Here is a 23,179-nt window from a genome sequence, read left to right on the forward strand (position 1 = left end):
CAAGCAACCAGTTAACAAGAAAGACTCAGAACTAAACTAAGGACTTCTTCTATCCCCTGCCCCACCACAGGATAGGCAAGTGCATGTGTGCATACCAACACACACATACACACCCCTCCACTCATCCTCTTCCCTCCCCCTCTCTCTTTAGACTCCATTTCTTTATCTTCTAATTATTTTGGGACACAGGCTCTAAAATTGCCCAAATGGAGACTCCTGGGAAAAACACAAGGATTGGACATGGCGCAGGCCTGGGTGACAACACTCACGTACCGGCATTTGTGACACTGATAAACATTTTCTCCACAGTTGCCACAGACCCCTGGATTGGCGGGAACTGAGGCACTACAGCGTGGGCACTGCAGGGTCTCTGAAGATGCCTGGTAGTTTTCATAGAAGTCCGCAAATTCAATCATCAGGTTAGAGGCCACAATGGGCAGGGGGAGGTCGATCTTCACCTCTGTCTGCCCAGGGGTCAGCTGAACCTTCTTGGCCTTATGCCAGCGAGCCGGCCTAGGAGAGATAGTGTCAGATAGAAAGGCGGGGGGTCCCTGAGAGCCTCTCATTTAACCCTCAGGGATGGCAGCCTGATGAGACTGTCCAAAGACTGTCCAAAGTATTTTACTAAAGGGCCTCCCCGGTGGTGCAGCAGGTTGAGCACAGTGCTGTGAAGCTGTCCGCAGCCTCTGTAGCGCGGGTTCAATTCCCGGCCAGCCAGGGAGATTCCTACAAGGCGCAGCAGACCTCTCCTTTAGCACCCGCTGCTCCCCTCAGCAGTGTATTTCAGTGGTCTGCCTGTTCTGCTCCCTGCTCTGTCTCTGGTGAATCCTCTCACCCTCCTACAGGCCTCTGGCCTGTGCCCCAGCTCTTGTATAAAAATGAATAAATCTTTGGAGAAGAAAAAAAGTATTTTACTAAGGCAATGAAGTGTCTACTCTCAAGAAAGAAATCTGACAAACAAATTAGGTTGCTACCTAATTCTGAAAGAAATGTTACTACTGCCCTTTCTCTGTAAAATAAGTAGAGCTCATATGAAGTGCTAAGATGTTATATATGGTAACTTTTGAGATTCCAGAAAACAACACAAGTAAGTATCAAGTAAAGACATTATTCCAAAAGCACAGCACACCGAAGCCTGTAACCCAAGGTACAGTGCTGACAATTGCACTAAGTTCCCATCACAACCACCACCTTGAAAGGATGAAACTCAGGAGAGGCAGAATGCCATGCCAGGATGTGAACCAAGTGCCAACAGAGTCAGGAAAAAAGGTGCGTCATAATTTAGGAGTAACTGTATTCATGCAATTAGAGCAAAAATTATTGAGCACTTACTATGTGCTAGCCTGCTCCCAGCACTTTATATGTGCTAACTCATTAACCCTTAAACTAACATCGTGTATGTGAATTTATCTCCATTTTGCAGCTGAGGACACAGAAGCTGCAGACCTTCCCCAAGGTCGAAGAGACAGGCAGTGGAGCCGGGACTGAGAGCCTCACTAGGAGCCATGCTGACTACACTGCAGAAGCCAAATCTACCTCCTCCAGAAGGAAAAGGGTTTTCCCAATGAACAGCTTCAATTTACAGGTTACCAATGTTAACTCTGCTTTTTAAAGGAGGAAAACTGGCCTTAAACAGAAATCCTGGTGGCCATTTGTTGACAGACTTTATTCTCATGGAGTAACAGCAACACTTTCAAATCTTAACATTCAAGTAGCATCTATGTCTGTGTTCTCTGTCTAACAGCACTGCCTGGTGGGGGCCTCCCCGGTGGCGCAGCGGTTGAGCGCTGGGTTGCGAAGCTGCCCGTGGCCTCTGCGGCGCCGGTTCGATCCACGGCTGCTCCCCAGCCACCGGAGGAGGGTCCCACATGGCGCGCAGACCTCTCCTGCCGCCCGCTGCTCCCCTCAGCAGTGTACTTTGGTCCTTCTGCCTGCTCTGCTCCCAGCTCTGGCGGGTTCTCTCACCCTCCCACACTTCTGACTGTACTCAATGCTTGTGTAAATAAATAAATAAATCTTTAAAAAAAAAAAAAAAAAAAAACAGCACTGCCTGGGACTTCAACCAGAGAGCTGTGGCGTGAAAGCCAACAACCACAACCCATGCCAGTGTCCTCTCTGGCCCACATGGCCGGCTCACATCTAGACAGTGGGACGTGAGAGCCAGGAAGAGCCAACATAACAAATATAAAGGAAAAGCACCAGGCAGAAAAGGAAGGAATGTGAACTAAAGAAGCTTCCTGAGAAGTATACGTCCTGTTCTGTGAGCAAGGGAAGCACTGTCTCAATCCAAGAAATGATAACTTTTCCCAACATATGTTTTATATGGAAGTGTAACCGCTCTGGTGGAAAGCCTGGAGCCCTCTCACTTAGTTTCCTCTCTCCCGAGGCAGGTTGCTGAACAGCAGCCGTCGGTCCCTCAGGCTCACTACATCATTGACAACGAGCTCCAGTAGCACCCTCGGGAGCTGGTGTTCCAAGGTGGTCCCTCAGTCATGACTGAGTGGAGTAAGAGGACACAGTGGGCCTCTGGAGAGGTGCTGCTTTACCTGAGCCAGCAACCAAAGCCAACAACTGGTGCTGAGTCTTACAAGCCTGCCGCCCACCCCCAAGTCTGAAAAGCACGTACTTGTTTTTCAACTCCACGATGGCCTGCACAGTTCGGTTGTTGTAATAGAGGTTGATGGTTCGCACCATCTTAGTTCGTTTCAGGTCCCCAATTTTCACTGTCACTTTGCTGATGGTGTGGCTGCCAATGAGCTTCACAACCTGCTGGGTGGTGGTGTACCGTGTGTCCACTTTAATGGAAGAAAGCTTGATATACTAAACACAAGAGCACACACAAAAAACACTGTATTAGTTCAAGGCTAAAGGCTCATCCTGCCTTCTTCAAAATTCATCAAAGCAACCAACTCTTTTTCCATGGATGAATACTTAAGGTAACAAGAGTGGCAGGTAAGGACTCATGCCACTGATGAACAGCCACTTAGGAGAGGACACCTATGCAGTAATTATCAGTCTCTAAAGCAAGAAACCCGCTGGCCCTCTAAGCCCCAGGACTGTCCACATTCGAGATGTCACTTACACAAAACGGCACTTCTGGATTATTACACACGAGACAGGGGTCACTCTCCAGGTAATAGCCATCAAACTCCACTAAGCCAGACAAGGTGCTAGGGAAGAAATCAGTCTCAGCATAAAGAAGTTTTCACTGTGAAAGCACAGCTTTTCACAAAGTAGTCATGAAAAAGCCATGGTTCAAATCCCCCCAAATTCCACCCCGGAGTACACAGAGAATGTGAGAAAGCCCAACAGGGTCTAGAAGTCACAGGAAAGAATTTCAGCTCATTGACCATAGACATTTATGATTTCTGAGCTGTCCTGAGGTCAATGGAAACCTAAAAAGTTAAGTTAAAACCTGACTCTAAGAGTCACAATTTTTTTCTAAAAACCACTGAATTTTAAAATAGATAAGTTTGATGGCATATCAACCATAGTTCAATAAAGTCGGGAGGTGGGGGGAGGTAAGATTAAGCCAGAGAAATGATAAATTGTCAGCTTAGCCAATGCTATCCAATGTGTTTTTTGGAAACACAGTCGTGTTATATAAACTAAGGGGATTTAGACTCTTGAAACTAGAAACCTTCTGAAGGGACTGCATACCAGACACTTTGAATACCTCCTATATGCAAGAGAGTCAAACATCAACTAGATGGGGACTTACTGATTCACAGGTAAGAGCCTGTCAATGTGGCAATGGCCACTCAGCCCGCTGACTGAGCATCAAATAGGAAAAGGCGGAATGACACTCACTTATAAATGTTGGAGTTGGGGTGGTTGGTGAGAATGTGGTTTTGAGTGCGCAGAATCTCCACTGCCTTCTGTGAATACTCCTTCAGCTACAACAGAAACACCAGAGTTAACGGGGAAGAGGTAAAGTCCTACTGAGGGCTTCTGTCTTCTGCTTTCTAGCTGAGACTGACCCAAAAATACCAGACTTCTCTACCCCCTTTCAAAATCACACAGAACAGGGTCTAATTCCTATTCACTTAAGGGACTCCGCATCCATGATCTTCAGTGGCAGCTCCACCTTTTCAGACACTGGAGGGAGACAATTCTTACTCTTATGGAAAAGCCATGCACTGGTTATCTACCAGCAGAAACCCTTCTGCGTTCATGATCAGGGAGCCAGAGCAGCACCTTCTTTGCCAAGCAAATTTTTGGGTTTTTAAAGATTTATTTATTTATGCACATAAGAGCTGGGGCATATAGGACAGAGGTGCGGGGGGTGGTAAGAAGATTCACCAGAGACAGAGTGGGGAGCAGAACGGGCGGATTGACTGAAATACACTGCTGAGGGGAGCAGCAGGGCAAGACAGGAGAGGTCTGCTGCGTTGTGTGGGTCAGCTCCCTGACTCGTGCTGCAGTAGCTGCAGTAGCTGCAGATAGCTTCATAGTGCTGATGCTTAACCCCTTGCGCCACCAGGGAGGCGCCCCAAGCAAATTTAATGAGTTACTTTTATTTCCCCACTTGCTCACTTAGTGGCTAAGTCAAGTTCAGAATGTACATATTTGCTGATAGAGAGCACTTAAAATAACCTAAAACAGATTTCATATATGCACCTCCTATGTGGGTTGGTCACAATGGACTAACTCAAGGGCGAAACGATTGAATATGGCAAATTAGTTCCATTCACCATAAATCAACTGTTACCTTCTTTTCTGTTTGTGGGGTCTTCAAAGAGAAATATCCTAGTAGATCCACAAACTGGGCAGCCTTACGACCATAGGCTGGGAGCTCTGGCCATATGGACCACATTAGATCTAGTAGAAGCTCCTGCTGCGATTTGTTCGAGTTTCTGTAGACAAACAATTCGTGTTACCAAGCAGCAGAAAACCTCCGAGATGGAATAATTACCAATACAGCCCCAGTGTTTTTGTGAGTGTATCTATTTCCCCACAGCTCTGCAGTAAGTCTGAGTGGTTCTTCGGCTCTTCTGACTGTTGCTACCGCCAGATGTGGCAGCCGGTCCCCTCCCACCTTCGGGAGGTGGTCCACTCCCACCATCCAGCATTTCTCAATGGTAGAAACAGCTTTGTTAGCCTAAGAGGCAAGGCCAGTCACTTTACAAACTATAACTCAGTCTTCTTAGTAGAAAACAGATCACCTCTTGCTTATGGCATCAGTTTAACAACTGAAAAGCAGGTAACAATCTAACAGTTAAGAGGACATGGGCTGGTATAATACTGACATGGTGTCAAGAGTACGCAATGTGAAACCCCGGGAGCTGCATCGCTTGCACTGGTTCCAGATCCACACAGTTTGCCAAAATCAGGCAGGCCCCTACCTGTAGATGTGCAGAGTCAGGCAGTGGGCCTGCCAGCGGACTGAGGAAGAATTGGACTCTAGGAGGAAGCAACGCAGAAACTGGACCAAGGTCTCCTTATCTGCAAATTTGTTCAGTTGGCTCACCAGAGCTGTGCACAGCTGGTCCTCCTGGCTGCCTGAGCTTTCACCTGCAAGAACAGGACAGGGCTGAGACTGAATAGCAAGACATAATCTAGGGTCCTACATCATGCTTCCAGGTGGGCGGGAGGGAAAAATCTGTCCATTTCTAGAAGTTTTCTACTAAATGGCTATCACTGGAAAACAACTGTTTACTGGGAGACAGAAGGTCTGCCCCAAGTGAAACATATAATAAGCCACCCCAAAAAAGCACAGGACAAAGTACCTATAAAGGCCTAGCATTAAATTAAACAGAGTCACACTGGAGGAGGAATTTCCTTTTAAAAGGTCTGCTATCTAAAACAGCCCATGTTACCAGAGACCTGCAGAGGCACCTGGAGAACAAGAGAACGTGAGCCACCTCCACTGGCCAGCACGCCCATCACCTCTCAGCTAGCTGTCCGAGCACCACGGAGAGCAGTGAAGCAGGAAGGCTGCTGCTGTGTGATGGGAAGGGCTGGCTGGGCAGCCTATGTGAACACCACCCAGGTGCACGCAGAGCACTGTTTCACATCATGCTGACAACCTCTCCACACAGCGGGGGCTAGTATTTTACAGGAGAAACGTGACCTACTAAAATGTTCCATGCACCCTGACTCTCCAGTGCAGTCACATTGCTTATGGTGTCACCTTCCACGCTACTGAGAAAGAGACCTTACAGGGCCTTTGGCTTTTAGGTCCCCTATATATGAGGATAAAAGACCTTTCCAAACAAGAGACTAAACCATGTGTTCCAAGGGACGGTCAGAACACAACACACTGGTGACCCAGACGAGAGGGAGACTCTTACCCTCTTTCTCCTTTTCCTTTTCTTCTTTCTTGCTCTTCTTAGTGGATGACTTGGACTGTGTGGCGGCCTGTCCAGAACTGGTGGCCACAGGGGCTGAGGTGGAGGAAGCACTGGAGGAACCTGCCGAGGCCGCCAGTGCAGCGAGCACTTTGCTGCCACACAGTGCACAGGAGAGCAGCTGCAGCAACACCGGGGACACCCCCTCATCCACCAGGAAGCTGACTTGGAGGAGGAAGTACAGGACAGCTGTCGGCAAAGGAGAGAGTGGCTCAGCTCCAAGGCGACCACAGCCAGACTTACATTCGAGGACAGGAGCAACTTCACCATTAAGTCGGACTGCCCTATTCCCACCGGCCTCCTCGTGCACGTTCTCTCTGCTGGATGGTGCCGAGGAGAATAAATACCCTCTGTGGAAACATTTAGCCAGATAGAGACTGGTGGTCCACCCCCACTCATTTGCAAAAGACAAGCCTCAAGAATCTGTACACTCTTTTTCAGCTTCGCCACCATAATCTGGAAGTCAGATACTCTGACTTTGTCCTCCCAAAAACCATAAATTTTTCCCATGGCCCTTATCACTCCCTTAAGATTCTCCTTGTTGTCTTTGCTCGGCAGAGTCCGCCAATGTATTGTGCCCATGGCTGTACCATGAGAATCCAGTGGCGACAGAGCAGATGTGGGGGGCCACGGTAAGGAGTTCTGGGAATGAAGAACAGTAACCAAGTGGAGCAGCACTGCTTACAGTCATCTTTGATGCAGAATTTCTGCCAGTTGATGGTTCGCTGGGCAGCAATCTCTGCACAGGCTTTTAGGTGCTCCATCTGAAAGAGAAGTCGATCACTGAAATGAGTATCCCTGCCACGCCGCCCAGACAACATCATACCTGCTGCCTAGTGGGGACACCACCCTCGCTTTGGAGTGCAAAACGAACACGGCCCTCTATGCAGGTGGTCCAGCACCCGTGAAGCTGGGGCCAAGGCCCACACAAGCTCTGTAACTTGTAACAAAATTTGTACATTCAACCCACACCACACAATGTCCTTTGCTTTCAGGAATCCTCCAGCCTGCTCCACAAGGCATGCAGGTCAGCCACGAGCTAAGAAACTACACTAAAGTTTACGCTTTCTTTCCACCGGCACAACAGCAAAGACACCAGATTAGAGTTGTTACTACTCAGATATTCTTTCTAGACGCCTCCATTAATACATTCAATTCACTCCTCAAAATCCAAATAATTTCTCTTGAAGCAGTATGCTATTTTTATACACCAGCTTCAACCATTTATCTAAGAGCATTCAAAGACAAATATCAGCAGTGCAAAAATTTCAGGTTGATCCTCGTATCCATGATACGAGCAAATGAGAGTGGACAGAAGCTCCAGCCTGTCTCCTCAAAGTGGAGGAAGCAATGCCAGGTGGGGGCTGGACTGGTGAGAGGGAAATCCCACACCCTAAGCTGACTAGGGAACACTACTGGTCAGGTATCATGGATCTACGTGGATCTCAACCCTGGCCATGACTTCTCTAAACAGTTAAAAGCCCTGTACCTCACCTACTCAGCTGCTCCTCCTGCTCCCTGCCCTGAAGTGTCCCTCCCCCCACCAGACCCCACCCTGCTCGTACCAGGCTGATGAGTGTGTCATACTGTAAGGCGGAGCCTGAGCTGGCTGTGACCACACTTGCTCGGAGGAATATCCCCTGCTCCTCCAGCAGCTTCTTGATCCCGCGCACGTGCGAGTCCAGGGTGTGCAGGTCCCGGAGCTGGCGGTACTTCTCCTTTGACCCACAGATGAAGAGCAGCAGCTTGCGGACTTGACGGCGCACAAACGGGGTTTGCTGGATCATCAGGTACTTAAAGGAGGGAAGGACAGAGAGCCCATGACCCTGAGACTGTATCCCTACCAGTCACGGCTCCCTGGGTTTCAGGATCTGCCAGTGAGAACTGTTAATAAACAAGCCAAGCCCTCTCCTCACGGCCCAGACAGCCTGGGGTGAATATGAGGAATTCTTACAGAGACCAGAAGAAGGAAAACCACAGAAAGAAAGAAGCCAACGAGGGAAAAAATAGCCATGTTTCTGCTCCCCTTCCTCAGTACTTAGGAATTTACAGGGAAGCTGCCGTCCACTCGGTCCTATCCACAGTGAAACTATAAAGGGAAAAACACACAGAATCTCTTTCCCAGGTGAAACAGCTGGGGAAAGGTTGGGTTACTCTATCAATGCAACCTGCAATGGCCTAAATGGATTTGTTAACAGATGATCCTCCCTAGAGATCACCTCACACTTGCTGTGCCACTTATTAAGCTACTCTCAGCTCAAACCACCCACCACCTCCTGTTGTGATGCCCACTCCAGATTAGGCTAACTGCATTGCTTCTTTGCCAGCTGGCTCTCTCTTAGATTCTGCCTACAGGGAGCAAGACGGATACTGGAAAGCAGAAGGGAAAGAAGGGACTTGCTCCTTCCTCTGCGCTGCTATCCCAGCAACAGTCCTTTACCCAGCAGCTAGTCAGTTCCAACCACCAGCTTCTCTGAGGACTCCCTCACTCAACCACAGCACATGCCCTGGGAGCTGAGGTGCAGGCAGCATCAGCTATCCCTCTGCAGACACACGTCACTCCTCTTACATACAGGGCTGTTGGACGCTGCTTCCTGAGGTTACCCTCTGGGTTACCTCTTTAATGTTCTGGTTTTCCAGTAGATGCTTAACAATTCCCTATATTAAAATCTGTTAAGTTAGTGTACTTTGTTTTCCTAGCGGAGTCCAAATTATTCAACATGCCCATTATTACCAGTGGGAGGGAGTCAAAGTAATGTGCAGAAAGAGGACCTGCACCCCTATGTTTATAGCAGCACTGTTTACAATAGCTAAGTTTTGGAAACAACCCAAATGCCCAAAAATAGATGACTGGATCAAGAAGATGTGGTCCATATATACCATGGAATATTACTCAGCATTCAAAAAAGATAAACACATGCAATTTGCAGCAACATGGATGGAGCCGGAAGGGATCATGCTCAGCGAAATAAGCCAGAAAGAAAAAGAAAAACACCGGATGGTCTCACTCATAGCAGGAATCTAGAAAACTTAAATAAGGGACCAGGAAAAAGAATAACTATAAGAAAGAAAATATCAAAATCAACAAACAACTATGAACCAGAGACACTCTATGGGGGGTGGGGGAAGGGGAAAGGGGAGGATTGGGGTCAAAATAAGGGGGTTGTAATTGTATGGGGAATATAAAAATAAAATTTAAATAAAAAAAAAAGTAATGTGCAGAATCAGAAACGTAAGCAAATGGCTTTGCTTTGACACAGCCAGAGCCCCTGTGTCCTCTCTCCTTGACTGGCACACTGCTTGGGACCTTCACTTACCTCTGAGAGAAAGTAAAACCAGGAATGATCAAAGACAGGAGGTGGGATTCGAGAATTGGTATCAGCAATCTTTTTGATCTGGTATGGAAGTCTCAGCACCATCTCTGTTAGAAGCTGAGTATAGGCCTCAAACACATCAGCAGCATGACCCTAGGGGAAGAGTATTGGTGTAAGAGCCTGTAAGTACCAGCTTTCCATTATCACAAATAGAAGGATTAGCCTACTGCCCTCTGAGCACCTAATGTTGAAGTTGGCAGATGCTGCCTTTCAAGTCCACAACCCAGCAAGGTCGCAAGCATCAAGGGCAATTTAATTACATACAAAGGTTACTGTTGAGACGGATCTCACTGCTCTTAAAAATTCTAATATTTCACTCTTGCTTTTGACACTGGATTGAATGTTCTCTATTGACACATAAATGTACAGAGTTAGAATGGGCAAAAATGGACAAAATGGCATTGGAGAAAGTCTTCTGACTTTCAATGACAGATATTCCATTCCCAAGAACCAAAACGCTGTACAGTAGTAAGAATCATTTAAATAAACCAAGGGAAGCAGGATCGATCACTAAACTCGGTTCAGATCCTGGGTTCCCCACACACAAACAAGCAGGGATACTGAGACCTGAGGACAGTGGAAACAATGGCTGTCCCACAAGCTGTGTGTGTTCCTCCAGGTAGAGTCCGTGGGAGTTTCAGGGACACATGACTCGCATACTCTGTGGTGAGCATAAGGGATGGAAACAAGAATAATATACAGTCTCTGCTAACAGTCTGGAGGGGAAGGCCATGTGCAAAGGACGCTCTTGGAACCCACCCCAATCACCTCTGATAGGAGGGCAGTGTGTCTTGGGGGAGGTTCCCCCAAGGACCTAATGCTTAAGCTGGGTCCTAAAGAAAGACTAGGGACTAGGTAGATGGGGAAAGAGGGGAGGCAGAGGGAGAACAAAGACCATCAAAAGGGCCAGTAAGTCCCAAGACAATATGCCACACCTGGGGAAACTCAAGGGGTGGCTGAGCTGCATGCAGTGGCAGCAGTGTAGGTAGTTGGGTCCTCTTAAGAACTATTTGGTCTAAAAATTACGGAAAACCACCAAAGGGTTATAAAAAAAGAGGAATGTCAGATTCATATTTTTTGCCTATTAATTCCTGTAACTGAATAACAGCTCCTATGCTTTTCAAAGCACAGCTAATCCAACCTATCTAGATCCACTATATGGTCTCAAATGGAACAGAAGGGAAAATAATGACAAAGATTTGCTGAGGACAAGTATGTTGGAAGCACTGTGCTCACCTCATTTAGTGTTCACAACAGTCCTATAAAACAGACACTGTACTCCAGGCATATAAAGAGAGGCTTACTGAAGTTAGAATTCTCCCAGGCTGGCTGGTTAAGGGAGAACCAGGGACGTGCTCCCACAGGCATGGGATCAAGAAGCCCATCTTAACTCTTAAAGTGCCCCTATGAAAGGAGGGGGCCGGTCTGGCACACACAAGAGGACAATGTTCCTTGTACCTTCTCTGTTCTTTTCTTGAAGGGACTTAATACAAAAGTACATGAATGTCTGAATTCCATCAGTTTCTCAGGATCACTGAAAGGCAGGAATCGGAATCCCAGCACAAGGCTGGGAAGAGTGGTTATTTATTCAATCTCACCAAGAGTAAGGCCCACCAAGGAATCGGGCTACCTCCCACAGCTCTTTGCCCTTGGCTCCCTCAGCCCATTCCTGAGAGTAAGGAGTGCTCTGCTCTGCACGAGAAACAGGAGAGGCTCTTTGCAGGGAAAGACCTCACCTTCACATACTGGCGGAGAAAGAACGGGCTCATGTCAGGTGGGGAGGAAGATGTATGTGGTTTCAACAACTGGCTGGTAGCCACGGGCTCCTCATCATTCTGTTGGCTCTTCCAGTACTCCAGCAGGGATTTGAGCACGTGCAGGCAGTAGTCCACAGCGCCAGAGCTCAGCAAGGCTGCTGCTGTGGCACTGGAGATGAGGGAAGATGACTGGGAGGGAGAAGGTAAGAACAGCTTGTGAAACATGGAGAAATCCAACTGGGTGTTGGGGGTGGGGCAACACACAACAGTTTCAGAATTAGTTGTCAACGAAGTGAGTTTATTCAGTTTCTTGCGTTGAGTTTCCCAACTAGCTCAGAAACTTTCCCAACTCTTTGGAACCACCACGTGGTAAGAGAAAACAAGGAAACACCAGTTGTCAGCCTAATCTCCTACGCACATGTGCCAGAGGCCCAGAAGGCGAGGATTAGAGACCCTTTCCACCTAGGAGGGGATAAGGGTTTTCTTTTTCCTTGGGCTACTAGAAAAGGAGCCCATTTCAAGGAGAGAAAACACTTCACTGCCAGGACTTCACAGAACCCCACCCTCCCAATAGGGACTACTATTCCCACAGAGCCAGCTTCCAAAGGAGATGGGAGGGGGGTGATCACATGAATAAAAAAGTGGGAGGAAAGCCACTGTAAATAAAACCATTAGGAGAGGCTTGCAAATCCCAACAAACCCCACAGCTCCTAAGCTCATTAGGATTGGATGCAGTTCATCCTCCATTTCTACCTTCTCTGCTTTGTGTTAATCTCCTTTCCACCATGCACACACTGCTTTCTCTCTGCTTTATTACCATACCTTATAGCAACATACAGTAAGGGAATCCGCTTAGCCACCCTGTGCCTTGCAGAAACAGTCCTGCTTTGCAATAACGGGACTTCTGAACCTATTAGCGTCTCAGTCCTAGAATCAGCCATTGCTTTCGGGAACCCTCACTGGAGGGACTGTTGCCAGAGATCAAGACTTGGAAGGATTCTGAAAAAGCCGGAGTCCCTGCTCTTGAAGAGGTGACAGCTTTGGATGTTTTCCTCTCAGGCAACAGAGGCCTTATCCTACCAGAGTAACTAAGGACTGTCCCCTAGGCCCTTGGCCCTGGCAATGGCCAGACGTCCTCTTACCATCCCGCAGCCCCACACCAATAAGGCTCAAAGCAAGGATACCTCACATGTGGAAGACTTAGATCCGGATTTGGTCCGGGACATGAACACACTGAGGAGTCTCATCACCACCAGATGGACCTCATTCAGGGCACTGCGCTCATTCTTCTTGGAGACGTCCTGCAGGCAGAAGCGGAGTCCTCACTTTAAGCTTGAGGCATCTCTCCACAAATTCCCTCAAACCCATCATCACTAAATGTGCTCAGATGGAATCAGACAAAAAACCAAGTTTCAAAGTATCTGTGGACACTACCTAGACCCGATACATGTAGGCGACCATAAGATACAAAGAACTACTGACGCTTCAAAAGGTCCGTGGGGTTCAGGGACAGTGTCCTGCTCCTCATTCATGCCCAGATCCAAAAAGAGACCTGGGCCAAAACAGGCACCAAAAACATATTTTTTGAATCAATAAAATTAGGGCCTTCAGTAGATATTACCCCCAAAGATAGATGCTCCTCAAAAAGAGGAATGAAAACCTAAGAACTGATCTCAGCCAATCCCTGCCTCTCACTCTCACAGACTGACTCTCAAATGTCACCTTTTTATCCATGCCCAATTCAGCAATAAGCTGGGAGAGTAGGTTGTCTAAGGCTCCCTTGTCCTTCTCATCTTCTCCATCCAGATCTGTTGTGAGCATCAGAATGACCTAGAAGCCAACAGAGTGATAAAACATGAAAGCCAATTCTCTAAAGAGTAACAACTCTAGAGTGTTTCAGAAGAAAATCCCAAGCTTCCTGATTTCTCTGTTAGAACTATAATCCATGGAAGACTTGCAAATCTTCGACGTTTAAGTGTCCAGAGTCAGAAGAATCAAATTTTGGTATATGCCACATTCGGCATCACAGAAAATGTTTTGCCAAAGATTTGCAAAACTAATTGATTAACCTACATTATAGCAAATTAACCTGGCTTAAGATAGGGCAGTGTGCTGATCTGAAAATTATAGAATGCTGCCTGAGAGTAAAGTAGCTAGTGCAAAGGTACCTATTAGCTCACACTCTCATTCTAACCCTAACAGACACACTACAAAGACTCCCTGGAGCAGGCTTTTGCTCCTAGTCAATAACTAGGCTGGGTGACAATGAAGGGGAAAAAAAAAAATCTGTCAGTTTTTTTTAATCTATAAAATGAAAGGCTGTGAGAAGCGTAGTTCAAAAGTGCACATCAATTATCTAAGACCTGATACCAAGCCCAGCCTCACAGAGCTCTGGGAGAGCGATGAGTGTGCTTCAGGACGGTCCAGCTACGACATGAGAGGCCCAAGGAAACGGGAGTCTACCTGCATATAGGGGATGGCCCGCACGCCTCCAACATTTCGTAACTGCGGCAAGGTCTGCAGTAGTCTCTCCAACAGCATCAGACGAACCATGTGCAGCCTGAAAGGTCAAGGAAAGTACACAAAACATGAGTTTAGGACACAAACACTAAACGAGTGAATACGATTCTCAACTCCCACCACCATGGTAAACAAGTAGCCAACTGCTTAGGACAATCCCAGCATTAAAAAATGTTACGCAATGCCTATTTGGTAGACCAACAAGAGACAAGGAATTTGAAATCTCACTCTGTTGAAAGGGAGCAAAGTAATTTCAAAATACAACTGAAAACCTACTACAAGCACATTTAAGTACTGCTCAGGCAATCAGGATCTAGTTGTTCTCAGTCTAAGAACTAAACCTTCAATAATAAGCTTTATGCCTTTTTGCAAGTACATGGTCCTAGTGTCTCCAGACATTTTCTAGAATTTTTCTACCTACAAATTCTGTATCATCCCATTATATAGTAAACCAACCCTTTCTTTTTCAGCCTTTCCAAATCTTGTGGAAGACCAGTCACTGCTTTACCTGTTCCTACCTCGTCCAACAATTTTCAATCTCATCACCTCCCTTTCCATACTGGAGCCAAGAGTTCCCCCCATAAACTCAGATGGCCACTACTCAGCCTTCTTCAACTACTGACACGCAGCTGCACTTCTGTACTAAATGTGGGCCTCTGGAGCGCTACTTAATATGCTGATCAATATGAAAATCAACTAGGATCTCACTGACAAGTTTATTAAAGTGTTTCTTGAGTGTACTGCCTTGAGATTTCAGAAGAGAAAACAGTGTTATCCTCCACCACATCTTGCTCCTGAGCCATCACCCTACTCCTGAAATATTTTCACAGGGGAAAGCCTCTGGACAGCCAGTGGCCGGTCATGACCTGTTGCTAGTGTGAACATCTCCTTCCCCTTCTCCTTCTCCTTCTCCCTCAGAGCCATCTCCTTCCTGGTGGCCGGTGGTGGTGCTGATGGCGCCAGTGCTGGAGCTGACACTTCCTGGTCCAGCTGGGTGCCCCTCTGCTGTGGCATCACCATAAGCACTGCTCCGGCCAGACACTAGAGAGAAATGGTTAAAAAAAAGTACAAATCAACTCCAAAGCATGACGGAATCCAGTGCCTCTAAAGTGGGCAGGAGTTAGAAAATCCTTTTCTTCTGTGTGAAGCTAAATAAAGACTGTGTGAAGCTAAATAAAGACTGACTCGCAGTCAAGATTTTGGCCCCACAGCACTATGCTAAAATCACTCATGGCAGCCACGCATCCTTCGGGAGTATACATGAGCCACCTATGAAAACAACCTGAACCTCGCTGCTGATAAATTTCCATCTCATACTCCAGAGAAAATGTACACTGATTTGAGTAATCTAGAAATTATCAACTACTCTTATTATCCTCCTCCATAAAAAAAACTTCAAAATCCAATCTTTAATCACAGACTGATTTACAAGGTCAAATCACAACGGCTCTGTCATGCTCCCTCGTTCAGAGCTCTACCCTACCAGCTAAGATGGCCTGCTATGTTAACCCATCAGAGTACTGACAAAAGAATTGCCCAGTGGATCGTCCCCCAAGAGAGGGGCAAAAACCACAGGACGATGGATTTCAAGGTCATACCACAATTATCTTAAATGAAGCATGATTTGAGATTATACATGTCATTGCTGCTTCTTCTAACAGATCATTAAAAGCCCCCTATAAAATTAACCTCACTGAGTTTAAGCTTATCACTGAATGCCTGAGACTCCAGGCATGAGGCCGCATGTATTACGTAAGACTTTCAAATGAGTCTGCAAAACCTCCCTTTGCCGAAACAATCCCAATTTGGGCAGAAATTTCAATTTCTGTCCCCACCCTCACCCAAGGAGAGGACTCCCCTGCCCCCCGAGTCACGTTACCACTGTGCTCGCCAGCCACTGAGTCCACTGCACTTCCCCCGCTCTCCGAGCCCACACTCCCACCGTGGTCAGCAGGAGAGGTCCGAAGGGTGGAACCATCAGTTGCTGCTGTGCTGCCCTCATCGTCTGAGGCTGGAGCTGAGAGAGTAACAAGAGCTGTTACAGGTAAAAAACCCCTCCTTGGGGCGAAAGCATCAAACCACATAGTGCAGAGGACACAATGCAGTTTATATATCCTATCATCAAAGGAAAGAGGGAAAGATTTGCTTTGCTGGTTAACAGGAACAAACACTATACATGGTGCATTGCAAACAGTACTTGGACAGAAGTGAAAACCCAGTTCACTGGGCATTTCCTTCGCTGTTACATCACAGAGCAAGTAGAACAGGGCAGAGATTCAGTGCGAATCTGTGACATGGAAACTCAGTTTTCTAGCTGAAATGCTTCATGGTCACCAACGTCTAGGTGTTACTGACACCTGCTGAGATTAGATACTATCCATTAGCATTTAAAGCAGAGAACTCCGAATTTAGTGAAATTTGTTTCGTAATCAATTTGTGCTTATGTTAGGAAATCACTTATCATGAGCTCTTGAATCAACCCTGTTTTTTTTTTTTTTTTTTAATCAGGTGGTCCAGAGGGAAGCTCATGGGAAAATTTCATACCCCCTAATCATCCTCATCAGATGCTAATAACGAAGCAAGGAAATTCCCCAGAGACAGCCACAGCATCCAGGATCAGGGCTGAGCTGAGACAGGAAGAAAATGCTGGATGAGGTACATGGGGGAGGAAAGCCAAGACAGCCACAGAGCACAGTAGAAACACAACTGGCACAGCACAACGGTGACCTCTCAGCCTGAAATGACAGCAACTAAAGAGACCTAAGAAAAGCGACAAGCCATGGCAGCAGGTGAGAGGGGACAGCCAATTTCTCCCTTGCTTATCTAATCAGGGTGAAACTCCCAACTGAAAAGAAAAAAACCAAATTCAGGGAAGCCTCAGTCTGAAACAAACTACAGCAACCCTAAAATTACTCCGGAGTACATTTTCCAGTGGATTATTCCTCTACTTGGTCCAAATCTCTGTTCAGGAAATATTGTTTTCTTACTGGTAAAGAGAGTGAAAACAAAGATAAAATGAGGCTTGAAGATTTCCTATGTATCTGGATTGTCCACAAAACCCCGACTCCCCAAGCTCACAGATCCCTGCTGGTTTAGCAACACCAACTTGAGGGGTGATTAAGCCTCTTAAAGCTTTACTCTTATTTGCAAATGAAGAGCAAAAAAGTTCGAAGGTATGAACTCTATTTCTTGACTTCCTTTTAATACTGTCTAAACTGACTGAAGCCTAGAGCTAGTCAACCTGCACGCTGTACTCTCTCCTGTCCTCGGAGAATTAGCTAAAGCCAGGCAGCATGCAGTGCGGGGTAGTAGAGCCATGAATGCCTTTGCCAAGCCGTGTCACTACGCCTTCCACATCAGATTTCTGAAGCCAAGGCAGAAGCAGGAAGTCCAGAATGGCCTGTCAAAGCAGCTGCCCGTTATACTCTCACAGCACTGGAGACAGGCCTGAGGGTCCTGGGCCTGAGCCGTGCTCCTTGCTGTGGACAGTTACCTGATGCTGTGGTGTCAGAGAGGGTTCCTGCGTCCAGAGAGGAAGAGCTGGGTGCCTGGCCGGACAGCCCCAGGCTCTGCAGGCCCAGGGCACTGCTGCTGCTGCCTGGGAAACAAGTGGAGAGTGAGCACGACATCCGCCCCAGGCCCCATGCACAGCGCTGCTTTGGCCACCTGCTGCCCTCAGGAGTCTAAACTCACCAGCATGTGACCCCTCTGGCCTAGAGGAAGTTAATCAACAGCCATTGCTGTCCACCCACCAAGTTTGGTTACAGAGATAGTGAAGGTTTCCTCCAGCTCAGGCAGGACACAGGCTGGAGGAATCTAACAGGTTCCAGGGGAAAGTAATCCAAAGACCAAACTAACAGAAACTATGAGATTGGCTCCGAGTCTGAAAAATCCCACCACAATTCCTCTCACTCTCCACCTGTATCTCCAACAGCTCTCACTCAGATCAACCTCTCCCCAAATCTGGGGACAAGCTAAGTCAGCTGGATATCAGTAACTCCAAACCCTCTCTCCGTGCAAGGCCAATGGGCCGCTGTGCTTTTGGCATGGCCTTCTACCTTGTTGGTCCTGCTGCAGGCTCAGGGCAATGGCTAGTTCAACCATGGTCTCGTCATCTGCATCAGGCGGGATGTCCAGCATGGGGGGGAACCCCTCTGCACCTGCTAGCAGGGCCTCCAGGGGAGAGGGATTGCCATTGTTGACATTTTCAGCTGTCTCCAGGACCATCGACTCAGACTGCAGAGAGAAAGCCCTGTCAGTGTCCCATGGTAAATGGTAGCTTTCAGAAGTTGACTGAGTAAGAGGCAGAGGAGCAGAGCCAAACCAGGCTCCTCCTCCCCTCTCCTGCTGCCAGAAACTCACCACCATCTCAAAATCTCCATGGTCCACCTCACTCTGCTCCTGGCTTTCCTGACGAATGTGACCACCGTTCGGGATCCCTGATGACTGCATTTTCTCATCTGCATCATCATCATCATCATCATCCTTGTCTCCTGGGTCAAAGAAACCCCAGTCACCTGAGATGCTTGCTCTTTCCTTCCTCGGCATTCAATTTAAGAAGCCACATAAGCGACAAAACCCAAGACACCCTGTCCTTCAGAGCAAGCTCCAGAGCCTTGTTGTCTTATTTCCTGGACCTAGCAGGAACTGGGGAGACAGGGCTGAAGTGGCAACGTGCCCCCACCCCAGGGAAAGACTTTTCCAGCTGCTGAAGGGGAAAAAACAAAAACGAAAAACCTCGGAATCCCAAGGAATTTCCACCTAACATATAAATTTAAGATGAGTAGCCCCTCCCCCCCCCCAATTCCCACCAGTTCTCAGGAAACCTTGGGTGAAACAGACATTATTTAATTGAAAGGTATGTCTGTTATCTGTCATGGCACCTGGAGGGTATTCACTGCCTTTCCCCAAAACAACGGGGTCATTATGAGAAGACACAGAACTGGAACACAAACACATCAAACAGAAGCTGACGCCCAGCCCAAGTCCACTTCTGTGTGAGAAGCAAAGACTTCAAAGATGGGAGAAGTCAGGTCAGACTCCTACATGCCAGAAGAGGACAGAGGCCTTGCCTTCCCCTCAGGTTGTGACAGCACATGAATACGGCCCTAACAGATGTGACATAACAGAAACTGCCTTCTCAAAAGACGAGAGAGGCATGTGTTCTAACCCAACTCTTCAAGAGATTAGACAACATAAATGATGTCCTAAGGAAGTGGCACATACGCCTCTGGATGGGCACTGAACCACAAAGCAGTCACCAGCCAGCTGTGCCTACAGAACCCTGAAAATGTGGCCAGTGCAAACAGAGACATGATTATTACTGTAAACTACACATTACATTTTGAAAATAGTGCCAAAAATATTTTTCAAGAATGTAAAATATTTCATTAATCATTTTTTATACTGACTACACATTAAAATATTTTTGACATACTGGATTAATTAGTAAGTTAACCTTATATATTTCATTGTACTCTCTATAAAGTGGCTAACAGAACATTTTAAATTACAAATGTGACTTTCACTGGAAACTTTGAGTCAAACCAAGTAATCAGTTCCACAACACAATGCTAATATTTAGATGTCACAGAACTGCTTTTATTAAAATAAGTGTTAAATGCAAACCATTAGAACATAAAAATGCTAAATAAAATGACCCATGTCCAGTGTGTCATGAGGGAAGCTGCTCATGAAATCTGCTGTCAGACTTCAGGTACGTCCACAAGGACACACTCCTTAGGCAACAAAAGGGAACCAGAAGGAAGAGGACCCAGTGTTACACACAGCTTATATTCTTGGCTTGATTCTACTATTGTTATCTTTATTTTCCCCTGACCTGATTTCCTTTACATTTATGCTATTTACCATACAGCCACCTTAAATTCCTTCTGAAATCAGGTAGGTTGATGCAACAGCTGTATGTATACATAACACATGTTACACACACACGTCTCCAAGACTCTGGTCAACACAAGCAACACATCCTAATGCTGTATCTGCTTTCTGCCCCTGCCCACCTCCCGCGCATGCCCACACACACGCAGGCACACATGAACACACTCAGGCACACACACACACACCCTAGCCCAGACCACACGTTACCCATGGGAGTGTTGCTTCGAGGGGAAGAGGGCAATGTCACATGTCTCCGCTTGTTCCTGGGCCTTAGGACTCGAATTAGAGCTTGTTTACAAGAGAAGCTCACAGCAGGATCCTGAGGTTGAACAAGAAGTTGTCATGCTTTCATTTTTCTATTATCCCTGAAACTATCTCCAAATCCTTTCCTTTCTTGGCCGACCCCTTAAATGCACATGGAAGATCTATCTATTCTCAATCGCAACCCCACAGACCAAGTTGAGCAATTAATCCCATTTCCTGATCTATGACACATAGGAACGGGGCGCTGCATTCTTATCTCTCACTTCCTGGTAACAGAATGGTGGGTTATCTGCCCCTGTCTCACTCTGACCATCTAAATGAGTTTTGGCTTTTATCAGATGAGAAGACTCATCTTAGCTCTGTGCTCCAGTCAGCATGTCTGACACTGAGCTGCTCTGACAGTCACTGGAAACAGAACTGAATGAAGCTCATTCATGCACTCATTTAATCAACACTTACTTCACACAAATTACCTGGAGCAACCACCAATATATTTATATATTCCCTCAGGATATAATGTTGAACAGCAAAGACAGACTTCATCCCCCTTTCCAACCTTTCTCTTCTATGGAAATGAGTAAGATCTTAAAGCTTTTATTATTGATGTCCAAAACTCTTACTTCCCATTTCCTTCCTATAAGTCCGTTTCATTTTATCAGGTTAGCAAATTTATAAAAGCAAACTATTCTCAGGCAAATCCAGGTTTATAAGGGACATCTGAGGCTGTGAAGATACACATACCGGACACAACAACATCTGCATGTAGATCTTGGATGCGGTATTAATACAGTCCAGCTCACAAGTACAGTAGCCATGGATAATGTCTACCAGAGCATTGACAGTAGCTTCAATATGAGTTAGGCCTAAAGGGGAGAAATATAGAGGAAAAATTTCTAACGACCTGAGAGTCTAAGAAACGGCACAAATTCTTATCCCCACACAAGGGTCAAGCTAACAAAACAACGACACGCACACACAGCAAAACAAACAAAACACACAGAATGTAGATTATAATTAATTATATCTAATTTATTCTATTAATAATCTCCTAATTTCCCAAACTATCCTCAGAAGCCTTTCTAGATATCCTACGTCACAGAAGTAAGCAGTTAACTATTGTCTATGGACCTCAAAAGACAGGGCAGAAAAGTGTGACGAGGTAAGCAGATCCAATATGCTCCCTACTGTTCTCACATCTTAGGTGACAGCACACATGACCTTGACATGCCCTTTAGCTTTACTGCCCAAGCCATTTCCAAACACAAATAAGTACCAGGCATTCTGCTTTTCTAGGTTCCTATTTAGAGCCTTCTCTCCATCTAAACTTTAGACAGTGAGAGAAGTTAGATAACAAAGGAAGCAGTGGATTAGAAATACAGTAATTCTCAAGGCTGAAGCCTAACTTCTACCTTTTGAACTGGCTTTAATCAAGCTTTCAAAGTTTGAAAAAAAAATCATCACACATACATGCACAAGCACATGTGCACACACACCCATCTCTTTATGTAAAACATTCAACGCCACATAAAAAGAGAAGGCACAAGAAAACCCCCTTTCTCTGCCACCACACTGCTAAATTCCTGTATCAGGAACAGTATTGGTCTCACAGAGCTCCATCCCCTATTAATTCTGGAAGAAATGGATGATGAAGGCTAAGGGTTCAATCGATTCAAAGACATAAGACGCAGCTCAAGCTTCACTATGTATCAAGGTTGACGCATCCCTTTTGACACTTACCTGGCAGGCAGGCAGGTGCCAAGAAGGCGTTTTTGGGCTTAGATGCATGGAGTTTCCAGAAGTGGTTAACCAGCTGGGAGAGGAAACTACAGCAGTCTCCTTCCAACTGCTTCTGAGGTTCTCTTCCCTCATCCACTCCTTCTAGGTAGGAGAAAGAAAGTTGTTAACGACGGTAAATCTGAGATGGAATTTAATTTGTTTGAAGGTTAACTCAGGTCAAGGAAGCTTGCCTGGGGAGGGAGTTTCAAGTGGGGCCCCAATCAATATGCCAACTATCCCTAGACTCCAGCAGGCACATCTAGGAAAAAAACAGTCTGGGAAAGGAATATCACAGAAAACATTGTATGTTAGAAGTGAGTAGAGGGGGAGCATTCAGGATCTTTGCAGCAGATTCAGAGATCTCAGGTCCAACAGTTAACCTCTAAAAACTAAAGGAACAGCTGAGATGTTTCTTGAATGATTCCTGGATTCTAGTATTAGAAGGAGGAACAGAATGATGACAGCATATGGGTGCATGTAAATAACAGAATTCCAAAGGCATCAACAAACTATATTTAATAAAGGTCAAACAAGTTTGGTATCCTGTCAACATGAGGAGAGATGAGGAAACAGAATAAAGCACTAAACATGTTAATAAGATACTGGCAAAAGAACAGCATAAAAGCAAAAGATATGACCCTATTACTTTATAGCAACCAGGGCCCAAGCTTAACATTACCCTGAAGATCATAAGAGGTAGCAGCTTCGGAGACAGATTACATCTGGTTTCCAGAGCAATAAATAAACTCAAGGGTAATCCAAGGAGTGTAAACAATGGAAAGGGTATTTATTGAAAATGGCACAATCCTAATGTCAAACGTCCTATAAGGTATAAAGACCAGGGAGTAAAATCCCTGACTTAGAATGTGAGGTCGGTCAGAGGCCAACATGAACAGTGAGAGGTAAAGAGGGTAGAAAAAGTGTACTAAGCAGATTTCAGGACCACGGCCCCATAGGCCAAGTTCACCTGTTTCCATCTGAGGCAGCTTTGACTCCGTAAAGTGGACAAGGTTGTTAGGGCGCATGATAGCAATGGAGCGAGCTGTGATCACCAGCCTCTGGAAGACCTCAGGGTCCAAATCCTTGCCTTCTTTGCTGGATGTGTTGAGACACTGCACAGCTTTGCTCAGCAAGGCCTGATCCTACAACGAAAGGATCAGAGAGAATGACCCCAAGTAAGGGCTGGATACGACAGCAGAGAGGACGGAGAAGCAGGCAGACCAGTAGGATTGCTGCCTCC

General features: G+C 46.3%; 1 protein-coding gene across 7 annotated transcripts in view; it reads right to left on the minus strand.

Moving 5' to 3' along the window:
• UBR4 (ubiquitin protein ligase E3 component n-recognin 4) overlaps positions 1 to 23,179 on the minus strand; it is a 336,932-nt gene that overhangs the window by 35,440 nt on the left and 278,313 nt on the right. For 4 of the 7 annotated variants that reach the window (XM_054691340.1, XM_037498330.2, XM_054691337.1 and 1 more), the window contains 23 exons: positions 22,907 to 23,081; positions 21,901 to 22,041; positions 20,905 to 21,026; positions 20,107 to 20,218; positions 18,364 to 18,494; positions 18,060 to 18,237; positions 17,495 to 17,599; positions 15,881 to 16,018; positions 14,868 to 15,042; positions 13,945 to 14,041; positions 13,204 to 13,311; positions 12,666 to 12,782; positions 11,461 to 11,670; positions 9,668 to 9,817; positions 7,916 to 8,143; positions 7,036 to 7,114; positions 6,294 to 6,539; positions 5,346 to 5,514; positions 4,712 to 4,856; positions 3,811 to 3,896; positions 3,083 to 3,170; positions 2,627 to 2,820; positions 274 to 513 (listed from right to left, as the gene is read on the minus strand). In XM_054691340.1, coding sequence (XP_054547315.1) covers positions 274 to 513; positions 2,627 to 2,820; positions 3,083 to 3,170; positions 3,811 to 3,896; positions 4,712 to 4,856; positions 5,346 to 5,514; positions 6,294 to 6,539; positions 7,036 to 7,114; positions 7,916 to 8,143; positions 9,668 to 9,817; positions 11,461 to 11,670; positions 12,666 to 12,782; positions 13,204 to 13,311; positions 13,945 to 14,041; positions 14,868 to 15,042; positions 15,881 to 16,018; positions 17,495 to 17,599; positions 18,060 to 18,237; positions 18,364 to 18,494; positions 20,107 to 20,218; positions 20,905 to 21,026; positions 21,901 to 22,041; positions 22,907 to 23,081 — 3,434 coding nt within the window. The remainder of the gene's footprint in view (positions 1 to 273; positions 514 to 2,626; positions 2,821 to 3,082; positions 3,171 to 3,810; positions 3,897 to 4,711; positions 4,857 to 5,345; positions 5,515 to 6,293; positions 6,540 to 7,035; positions 7,115 to 7,915; positions 8,144 to 9,667; positions 9,818 to 11,460; positions 11,671 to 12,665; positions 12,783 to 13,203; positions 13,312 to 13,944; positions 14,042 to 14,867; positions 15,043 to 15,880; positions 16,019 to 17,494; positions 17,600 to 18,059; positions 18,238 to 18,363; positions 18,495 to 20,106; positions 20,219 to 20,904; positions 21,027 to 21,900; positions 22,042 to 22,906; positions 23,082 to 23,179) is intronic. The other 3 variants (XM_054691335.1, XM_054691336.1, XM_054691338.1) reach the window with 3 other exon arrangements.

Source organism: Talpa occidentalis, unplaced genomic scaffold (genome assembly GCF_014898055.3).
Source record: "Talpa occidentalis isolate TD23 unplaced genomic scaffold, MPIMG_talOcc4v2.1 talOcc4.9, whole genome shotgun sequence".
NCBI classification, from domain to species: domain Eukaryota; kingdom Metazoa; phylum Chordata; class Mammalia; order Eulipotyphla; family Talpidae; genus Talpa; species Talpa occidentalis.